Source organism: Ictalurus punctatus, unplaced genomic scaffold, assembly GCF_001660625.3.
Source record: "Ictalurus punctatus breed USDA103 unplaced genomic scaffold, Coco_2.0 Super-Scaffold_100, whole genome shotgun sequence".
Lineage (NCBI taxonomy): Eukaryota > Metazoa > Chordata > Actinopteri > Siluriformes > Ictaluridae > Ictalurus > Ictalurus punctatus.
In genome coordinates this window covers 3266726-3277961 of record NW_026521086.1, presented here as the reverse complement: position 1 = coordinate 3277961, position 11236 = coordinate 3266726, and the positions used below count along the sequence as shown (strand labels likewise).

The 11236-nt window shown below is 41.9% G+C and overlaps 1 protein-coding gene and 1 non-coding gene across 3 annotated transcripts in view; both read left to right on the top strand.

Moving 5' to 3' along the window:
• The window catches only part of LOC128629736 (E3 ubiquitin-protein ligase UBR2-like), a 29700-nt gene extending 23987 nt beyond the window's left edge, over positions 1 to 5713 (top strand). For both annotated transcript variants that reach the window (XM_053678487.1, XM_053678488.1), the window contains exon 6: positions 4695 to 5713. In XM_053678487.1, the coding sequence (XP_053534462.1) occupies positions 4695 to 4825 (131 nt within the window). In that variant the 3' untranslated portion in view covers positions 4826 to 5713. The remainder of the gene's footprint in view (positions 1 to 4694) is intronic.
• A 176-nt stretch (positions 5714 to 5889) lies between these two features.
• On the top strand, positions 5890 to 5962 carry trnav-cac (transfer RNA valine (anticodon CAC)). Its single transcript has one exon. It is a non-coding gene; the product is annotated as a tRNA-Val (tRNA).
• The last annotated feature ends 5274 nt before the right edge of the window (positions 5963 to 11236 follow it).

Genomic DNA, 11236 nt, shown 5'->3' with positions numbered 1-11236 from the left:
AAACACTGTTTCCCAGAATGCACCAGTGAATCAAACGATTCCTCTTGATGTGTGACATCATTTGGACTCTGCACTTCAGTGGCTGCACACTGATGCACAACTTCACTAGAGGCCAGTTGAACGTCAGTGAAGCTTTTTACCATCACCTTCCTCTTCCTCCTCGCACTCAACCATGTGTTCACTAGGCTCTGGCTCGTCCTCTGGCTCCTCCCACTCCTCTCATATTTCCTCTTTCGTCTCTGGTTCCTCCTCTTCCTCCTCCATATCCTGCAGCTGTGACTGTACTCATGAGCGTCTGCCAGTGTACACCTCAGAGCTCTGGACTCGAAACTTTACATTCTGAAACCCTGTAAGACTTACCCTGTGTGTGTGTGTGTGTCTGTCTGTCTGTCTGTCTGTCTGTGTGGTCACTTCTTCCATAAGGCATGTGTTGAGCCATGGCTGATGGATCACAGGACCTGCCCGATGTATGTGTGTCATCCTCAAATCCCTCAGAGTAGAGGTGAGGTGTGTGCGTAAATGGATTCATGAGAGTTTCTCATCTCTCTAGAGACGGATGTTGAGGAGCAGCACATGTAGACGGTCACTTCTGCTTTGCATTCGTTTCCCAGCAGCACTGAGTACTTTCACACACACTGTGACTCAGTCTCCAGCATACACCCCAACTCCGAGTCTCTCACACAGCGATGCTGCCTTTTCTGGATATGAATCTCTGCATGCAACAGAGCAGCTGGGTCCTGCTGACCACACACAGTGTGTGTGTGTGTGTGTGTGTGTGTGTGTGTGTGTGCACTTCTCACCTTCGTGTGTTTCAGCCTGCCTTGCTGAATTCCAGAAGCTGCTGCTAATAAGCTAGTTTGTTCACTGTGTGTGTGGGGCGGGGGGGTATTATTTTGGAAGCACACACCTGTATTTGGACTAAACATACTAGCATGACCACAAAAAGATTCAAGATTGTGGCTCAACTGACGAGAGGCCATAAGGTCTGTGAGAACGCTGATATTCTTGTCCTGGGTTGGATGGAAACATGGTGTCAGGACATGCGCTGGTCTGTCAATACAGTTCCCTCTGAAGCCCAGGATTTGTTTTTACTATACACTGAAGACATTTGGGTTTGAGATATGTCGGTCATTTTAAGGACATTCCAAACATGTTCCAATATTTTCGATCATTTGAAAAATGGGTAGGTTTAAACACAAGGTGCCATATTTTAAGTTGTTTGACCATAATTTAATTTCCTAATATTTACATCTAAATTTGTTAATCAACTCCTATTCATCATTTGATCTCAAGCCCAAATGTTTCCCGTATATAGCAAACCAAAAATAATTGCCCTTGCTGTTCTAATACTTTTCTCCATATAATGGGAATAGCTCAGCAGCGGTGTTCTTCACAGTGGCTGACAGTTTTTGGTCTTGGTCTTGTCACTGAGTTGACCTGTGGAGATCCAGGGTAGGTTTAATGGTGATTTTCTCTGGCAGGTGGGGCATCTTCAAGTTACTTGGTTACAGTCATATTTCTATAGCACTTTTCTAGACACTCAAAGTGCTTTACACTGGGAGGAGACCATTAGTGTGTATCCTCCACCTGGATGATGGGACAGCAGTCATAGTGCTCCAGAACTCCCACCACACACCAGCTATTAGTGGAGAGGAGAGAGTGATGTAGCCAATTCAGAGATGGGGATTATTAGGGGGTGATTGAGAAGGCCAATGAGGGAATTTGGGCAGGACACTGGGGTTATACCCCTACTCTTTTTTTTATTTTATTTTATTTTTATTTATGTTTTATATTTTTAATGACCACAGAGAGTCAGGACCTCAGTTTAATGTCTCATCCAAAAGACAGTGCTGTTTATACAGTAGTGTCCCCGTCACTATATTGGGGCTTTAGACCCCACACAGACCACAGGGTGAGCCCCCCCTGCTGGTCTCACTATTACCACTTCCATCAGCAAGCTTAGTTTTCCCCAGGAGGTCTCCCAGTACTGACCAGGCTCAACCCTGCTTATCTTCAGTGGGACGCCAGGCAAGAGCTGTAGGGAGAGATGGCTCTGGTTATGTATTTCTGCAATCAGTGATGGACTGGGAACCTGTTTTCTCGTAGCTGCCCTAACTGTTTAGGAGGGCGTGCTCCTCAGTGCAGAGGTACGCTTCCATATGGAGGCTCTATTCAATGACTGTACCCTGTGCTGTGATCGGCTTGCAGGTTTGGAGGCAGTGTGTTTGAAGTGCCACTGCACTACGATAAGCCCGCCTTTGAGAGTGAAACTCGCAGCTAGGAGACCAGCAAAACACACTGTGACTGTAAACACACACACACACACACACACACATGCGTACATGTTCACATACACTATACATACATTTACAGTCACAGGTTTGGATTTAAAAATGCATTTTATTTCATTTCTGTGTGTGAGTTAATGAATGACCTCATGCTGTGGTTAATGGGAGGAAAATCTCTCTTCTCTTTTATCTCTGGGGTGTGTGTACTGGAGAAACACACAGTTCACCAGCTCCCTCTGCTGGACATGTGTTGCATTACCTCTCTCTTTCTCGCGCACACAGTCCGTATATACTGAATTTGCCATGTGACAGGTGTTCCTGGTTCAGTATGGGTGGAGCTTATGTGAATTTTTTTTTCAACTTAATCATGTGACATCCGTTAGCTTTTCTTTCCACTTGTTCAGCTTGATCATCTATTTAATGCTGTATAGCGACTGCTGGGTAGGTAACGTTAATGTTCGCTATGTTAACTAGTGCTGTGGGTAGGTGACGGGCTAGTACAGCTGATATTACTAAACTATTATACTGTTTAATTATAGGCAGGCTTTTATGCCCACAAATACTAAAGAAATAAAAACAGAAGCTATTATTCTAATTTTACTAACTATTTTACAAAATATCAAAATGTGTCCTTTTATGTGTGTGTGCTTCACAATGTGGCCTTATTGGTATCTTCTGTACTCTATGAACTACTGATCTGAACTGTTAAATAAGAGGTGTAATTTTAATCAAATTATAGTGATATGAAAATGTAAACTGTAAATAAAGTCTCTTTTTATCATGAATGTGTGTGTCCACTTGGTCCCTTGGCATGAGCGGGGATATTTATCTAGAGTATCAGTTACTATACGAAGTCTGTAGTAACAGCATTTCTCTGAAGATGATTTAATGGAGCTTGTGTTTAGAGTGTAACTTGTACTTTAGTTTTCTTCATTTTCCCAAAATTTAACACCAGATACTTCACAGTACACGAATACCACATGGAGATACAAACTTTATAGTTGACATGAGGGTAACACTGTTTACACAAGGGTAATAGGGTTGACACTGAGGTAATGCTGTTTACACAAGGGTAACAGGCTTGACACTGAGGTAACACTGTTTACACAAGGGTAACAGGCTTGACACTGAGGTAACACTGGTTACACAAGGGTAACAAGCTTGACACTGAGGTAACAGGGTTTACGACCTTTAAGTGTAGAGATCTGATTAATTTTATGTACATATGCGTGTTCATGAATAAAAAAACGTACTGTCGTGTCTGCTCAACTTTTTTTTTTGATGAGGGATATGCAAATTGAATTTAAATTCACTAGTCTTACTTAAATTTCCTATATTAACTTGTAGATTTTAATTATAAATATATTTTCTAATTATTATAGTTTCTATTGTATCACTGGAACAATGGCCCATATGCACTCAGCTAATCACGTGACAGCAGCACTGTACATGAAATCATGCAGCTACAGGTCAATAGCTTTATTAATGTTCACATCAAACATGTATTATTGTGTATGGGAAGGACCGGGTGGGTGTGAGACCCAGTTTCTGTCCCAATTTCTGTCCCAGTCTGGCCCGACTCCTTCAGGAACTACTTTATCTGATGTGTATATCAGCTGCTTATTTCTTCTTGGCCTTTACACACAGTAAAGGATTACTGTGCTGCAGTTCTACATGTCTTTATTCTTTTGACCATTAGGGGGTCTCCAATGTAAACCCTTGAAATGAAACATTTTCAACACATCTGTAATAAAGCTGCAAGTTTTGGGGTTTTGAGGGTTTTTTTTTTTTTTTTTTTTTTGGAGAGTTTTTTCAGGTTTGGCGGGTTTGATGGGTTTTTGGGGTTTTGAGTTTTTTTTAGCATTTCGGAGGGTTTCAGAGGTTTTCTGAGTTTTTTTAATGATTTTTTTTAGGGTTTTGGAGGGCATTGGAGTGTGATCATGGTGACAAAGTTGACGATGTTGATGACGACGATGATTTTGACGATGATGATCATGATGACGATGATGGTGACGATGATGATGATGACCAAGATGATGACAATGTTGATGACGTGATTATTATGATGATGACAATGAAGATAATGATGACGGCGACGATGATGATAACGATGGTGATGACAATGACAATGACGATGATATGACGGCGATGATGGTGACGATGATGATGATGATGATGACGAAGATGACGATGATGGTGATTATGATTACGATGATCAGAACGATGACGATTATGATTATGATGATGGTGACGACGATGATGACGGTGACTATGATGATGACGGCAATGAGGGTGACAATGATGGCAATGATGACAATGACGACGATGATGACGATTATGAGGACGATGATGGTGATGGTGATAATGGTGGTGATGATGATATGAAGTCTTTATTTTCTCCTACAGCGTGTATGAAGCAGTGCTGCACGGAGCAGATGACGGAATGTCTGGACTGGATTATGGCTGAATGTAAGAATTTGTATTCAAAATTTCTGCAGAGTATGGCGATCTCCTTCATACAGAAGTCAGATGGTTGAGTAGGAGTAAGGTACTTCACTGTTTTATTTCCTTGGTGAGTGAAATTAAGGCTTTAATGGAACCAAGGGGGGGGGGACACTAACCTGTTGTCTGATGGCTGCTTGATCTTGCATTCTTGGCTGATGTGACAGAGAAACTGAATCAGCTCAATCTTCAGTTACAAGGTAAAGACAAAACCATATGTGATATGATCAGTGCTGTGAAGGTATTTAAAGCAAAACTGTCATTTTACCTTCAGCAATTGAAAAACAAAAGATTGCAACACTTCCCCTCATTGGTAAAGATAGAAAGAAAGCCATGCAAATGCAACCAAAGTTTTGGATGTACTCGAGTATTGTGACCTCCTGTCCAGGCTTGGGCAGGAATCTGAGGAAAGGTTCAGTGATTTTGAAAATCTTGAGATATGTGTGGCATTTGTTGCCAAGTCTTTCATGGAGATAGACATGGATCACATTTCAAAGCAGATGGCTGAACTGTTCAATGTCAATGCTGTAGAGATGGAGTTGGAGGTTATTAATCTCCAAAATCATATCCAGCTGAAATCTCAGCAACATTCACAACATTTCTGGAGACTCGTAGACCCAGAAAACTACAAGAACATTCACCAAGCTGCCCTCAAAGCATCTGCTTTATTTGGATCTACAGACCTTTGTGAAGCAGCGTGTTCTGATATGAACGTGATCGAATCTTAATTCAGAACAAGACTGACAGATGAACATTTAAATAATTGCATAAGAGTGAACCTAAGTGCATACACACCAGCATATACCTCCCTTGTGGAATCAATGCAGTGTCAGTCAGCTCATTAACTGTAAATAAGTGTGAATGCACTTCATGTCATATTGGATATTCTGTGTTTACAAACAGCAAAGAAGCACTAAGAATTCAAGTGGGAAACAGAAAGAGTTGTGGGAGACCTGGCCAAATGCTTGGAAGGCAGCTATGCTCACCTCTATACCACCAATGCTACACTGGGCAATTCAACGCTGCTGAACAAAAGTTTAACTATGTGCTCTTCTCATCAGCAGACCATAGGCAACAGCTAAAGGATGTTTCTGTCGTGGTTTCTGTAGTGTAGTGGTTATCATGTTTGCTTCACATGCAAAAGGTCCCTGGTTCGAGACCAGGCAGAAACAAGCTTGCAATTTTGAACTTTGCTTTAATAACTGACCGGTTGTCATCACCGTAGGATCAGGTCCTCTAGGAACAGCCGGAAAGCGAGACCTTGGACAGAGCAGATTTCCTTCTTTTGTGCTTTTGTAGCAAAGCAGTTAACATTTGCTTACAAAATGAAAGGGAGTCTCCGGTTTTCCACAGAAAGTGGAATCCTGGCTCTTTCGTTGCTCAATAAGACTCTATGCGTGACTGGAAAATTTTCCGTAAAGTAGTGGTCGGCAAGTTCACCTATCAGCAAGAGGTCTAGGCCTGAAAAAGGCTGGGAGCGGTTTCCCTTCCATTGAGCTTTTGGAGCAAGGCAGATAACAGCTGCTTGCAAAATCACAGGCAGTCTCTGCTTTTACACTGAATGTGGGAGCCTGGCTCTTTCCTTCATCAAGAAGACAAGAGTAATGATGCGCTTGACTCGAGGTTGCAACTTGTAATTCCCCACCTCCAAGCGGGAAAACGCAAAGCAAACGCACCCTCAACTTGAAATTGCCATTCATCAACAGTGGGAAGTCTTCTGATCTACCAGTTCCTTCCCTGTTCATCGAGTGACGTCGAGTCGGCACGACGGATTCAGAACTCACAAAGTGGCACTTACCTCAGTGGTTATTTGCTTTAGATCAGGGTTGTCCAGTCTTATTCAGAATGGGCCGGTGTGGTTGCAGGTTGTCATTCTAACCAAGCAGAAGCCACACTTTAGTCTATTGAAAGCCAAGATCAGCAGATCCAACAATTGGAATCAGGTGTGGCTCCTGCTAGATTGGAACAAAAAGCTGAAGATTGGACAACGCTGCTTAAGACCAATCAGCATATAGACATATTTGCTTATTAAATATAAAACATTGACTATATAGATGGCTGATTGCGGAAAATGTACACCTCTCAACACAGTTTGCATGCTAGCTTGTCGCTAACAAAAGACAGACACGGAGAGACCGCATTTTCTTACATTTTCGCCCCTGTTCACAGGTCAAACGTGCCCTGTTGGATAATACTGTGTTTACAAACAGCAAAGAAGCACTAAGAATTCAAGTGGGAAGCAGAAAGAGTTGTGGGAGGCTTGCAGAGAAGCCTATGGCACATTCTGTCGACCCATTTATTTCCAGGAAGGTGATTCCTTCCTTTTGTGCCAACTACCATAAAGTACCTTGAGAAGCTCCAAGTTACAATCCGTGCATTGGCCAGGAATCAAACCTGGGTCAACTGCTTGGACAGGAGCTATGTTCACCACTATTCCGCCAATGCCACGCTGGGCAATTCAGCTCTGGCGCAGCCAAAGCACAACCCTGTCGTGGTTTCTGTAGTGTAGTGGTTATCATGTTTGCCTAACACACAAAAGGTTCTTGGTCCGAGACCGGGCAGAAACAAGCTAGAAATTTTGAACTTTGCTTTAATAACTGACCGGTTGTCATCACTGTAGGATCAGGTCCTCTAGGAACAGCCGGAAAGCGAGACCTTGGACAGAGCAGATTTCCTTCTTTTGTGCTTTTGTAGCAAAGCAGTTAACATTTGCTTACAAAATGAAAGGGAGTCTCTGGTTTTCTACAGAAAGTGGAAGCCTGGCTCTTTCGTTGCTCAATAAGACTCTATGCGTGACTGGAAAATTTTCCGTAAAGTAGTGGTCGGCAAGTTCACCTATCAGCAAGAGGTCTACGCCCGAAAAAGGCTGGGAGCGGTTTCCCTTCCATTGAGCCTTTTGTAACAAGGCAGATAACAGCTGCTTGCAAAATCACGGGCAGTCTCTGCTTTTCCACTGAATATGGGAGCCTGGCTCTTTCCTTCATCAAGAAGACAAGAGTAATGATGCGCTTGATTCGAGGGGTAGGGGTAGACATGGCCAGGGAAGAAGAGAAACAATACAGAGTAGTTACACAGACTCCTGAATGTTCTCCATAACCATACATTTCATGTAAACACCAACCAGAAAAACTGAAAATATATGTACACACTGTATTTCACAATAATTAACAATGGTCAAGTCCATCAATAACGCAAATGTCCAAGTCTGTTAAGTTCAGTACCCCAACTAAACTTTCTAAATCTTACGGTTCGGTCCCCATTTGGGCGCCACTCTGTAGCATGGTACCTTATGGGGTTTGGACGCCAGACAGTTCAAATTAACCGTCACTTATAACTTATAATTTGGACATCACTCAGAATAAGGCTACTCAATTCTTACAATATAAGTTTATTATTATTTATGCAATAAACATAAGAAAATACAGATCGTTTCAGTCATAGAAACCGAAATAATGAAAACCAAAAAGTTCCCCTACGTGGGATTAATAAACGCACCCATAAGGAAACAAGGCTCTATTCATAAAATAAAATTTTCACACACAAAAGGCAGAAAAAAAAACATTTAACCCCAAAATAATTCTTAACCAAAACAAAAAAGTTGTTCACTTTAAAAGCAGCACTTCAATGGCAGTGATTTAAGCGTACGGGAGTTCGTGAACCCGAAAGCATGGGAAACCGGCAGTCAGATTCCGCTTATTCAGATTCCAAGTTCTTTACAGACAGTAACATCCAACGATTTAAACATACTGGTTCTCCACAAAAGTATTAAAGAAAGGATCTCAAACCCGTCATGTGCCTCCGAACGCTCAAAACTCCGCTCGCTCGTTTATTCACCTTGGCAGAATATTCCCGAAGTGTTCGCCAGCCTCCTGAATCAATATCCACAAGGTTATAATCCACAGTAAGAGCATTAGCATGGTCCTTGGCAAACACACACCATCAGGTCCGCCATTCCCACCTGGCTCTCATTTCCGCGTCCCGCTTTCTCTCACCTAGTCACCTGTTCTTTTTATTGCTTCCTAAGACCCCACCCTTCTCTTCATCTCTTTTTTTTACTTCCGTTAATTAAAACACCACGGAATGGAACGGACTCCGCTTCTGCGTCACTAAATGGTGCAGTTATAGCCAAAGCGCTTTACACTGTGTCTCATTTACCCATTCGCACACCAATGGTAGCAGAGTTGCCATGCAAGGCGCTAACTTGCCATCGGGAGCAACTTGGGGTTCAGTGTCTTGCCCAAGGACACTTTGGCATGTGGAGTCATGCTGGCTGGGAACCGCCAACCCTACGATTAGTGGACAACCCGCTCTACCACCTGATCCACAGCCACCCCTGTCACTGTGCAGCTATCTGTTACAAATGAATGGGAAAATATCCTTGGCATCCCTGCAATTCAAGGATGTTGTAATTGGTAAGTTGTGATGTCAAAAGTATCTGTACCAAGTTGATACTAAAATTTTAAAAAGAATGATACGATAAGTTTTTTTTCAGTACCGGCAGTACCAAGTATTCTCCTGCTTTCTGATTGACTTCTTTTGTAGGTATTAATTAACCGTGATTTCCACTCAGCCATCTTACTGGAATTTGTGTAGGTTAGGAATAAGACTGAGGATGGAGTTGTACAGTTTTGTAGTGTGTATCATTTGTAAATATTGTTAACTTCTTTACCATAGCCATGCTGAGGGAGGTGTTGACTAAATTAGAGATAGTGCTGGACCAACAAACCACTGAGCTTGCTTCTACTACAGGTGTTCCAGGTGCAGTCTTTGGATACTGATGAAGATTTACTGCCCTACAAGATCTTCCTCAACTGCATAGTCTGGAGCAAAGGATGCAACAGAGCTCGGATTGCAAGCAAAAACTGGTGAGAATTTTTTTCTTTTTTTGTTAACAATTGCTTGCACAATTACACAGCTACTGAGGGTGTTTGTTTTCTCAAGGTGACACTCTCGTACTCAAAGCACAACATACAACACCACTTTGATATGAGGGAACAGTTATGACCTAATCTTTGGTAGAGGAGCAAAACATGGAAAGCACACAGGGCAGGGTAACTGTAGGAGTACTGAGAAGCACTGACACAGTTGACAAGGCAATACATGCTTATTAATTATTTATATTTATATTTATATTTTATATTATTTTATATTATATTATTGGTTTAAAAATCATCGGTTTCGGGTAAACTGGTTGGCGCTTATTGACAGGGCGGATGTGCTTGACTGCACTTGGCGCATATTGAAGAGGGTGATTGCTAATTCCCTGGCAAAGAATCTCAATTGGAGGGGAGTCAATGGAAAGACTTCACTGGCCACTCTCCAACTTGGAGAGGTCATGATTGGTAAGTATATCTGTTTACATACAGAATTAGCTGTCTCTCTCAGATGATATGTAAGGGGTAATCCACGGCTAGATGTACATTAAACGATCTTAGTGCATGATGTGGAGGAAAAGAACCACTCGTTCAAATCGTCACCTAGCCATGGATTACCCCGCTTATACCATGGTCTTTCCACAATTAATAACATTAAAGCTGTCATTGATTTTAGGAGCACAAACTTTGATTAGAAGTTTAAAATGACAGTTAATTTCTATTAGTTAGGTCGTTAGATCTGGAATTTTGCCCGATATAAATCAGACACACAGATAAAGTAGTGTGATGAGATTACATTTATTTGAATGAATTGACAGATATCTATCAGAGACAGAGACATTAAGCATATATGAATTACCTGCATCATGTGCCTCTCAGCAGTCAGTCAGTGCGTTTACATGGACAACAACAATCCACTGTTAACCTGATTAAGACGATACTTTGATTAAGAAACTACCATGTAAACAGCAATTTTTAATTACCTTAATCTGATTAAAGTCAAGTTACTCGAAGTAAGTACTAATCGAATTAAGACATGTCGAGTACTCCTGTTTTAGTCGCATTATCAACGTGTCTTACAGACATGTAAACACCTTAATCACATTATTAACGTCGCGTGAGTTTTCACCACATTTTGCGACAGGACACGTACACACACGGCAGTGCTCAACATTTTACGGCGAACAAGAGAGCACGGCTGCGTCCCAAACCGCATACTTGCCTACTATAGGCCTGTAGTAGGGAAAATACATCTATCTCGGCTACTATAGAGACGCTAAGTGCACGGTTTGGGATGCAGCTCACGGCTTCAAGCAGTTGTCTACTTGCATGTACAGCATGACAAATAAATAACTGCGCTTAAAGCGTTCATAAAAAATTAAATAAAAACACCCAAAACTGTATACTATACCATAACGAAGACGAACTCTATACGTGAAATTCTGGAGGGACATCGGACGGCGTGGCGCGGTGACGTAATGATGCGGGCTGTTAATCTAATTATGTTCTAAAACATGTAAAACGGGAACATGACAGGAGTATTCTAAAAGCGACTCATGTAAACACTTTAAT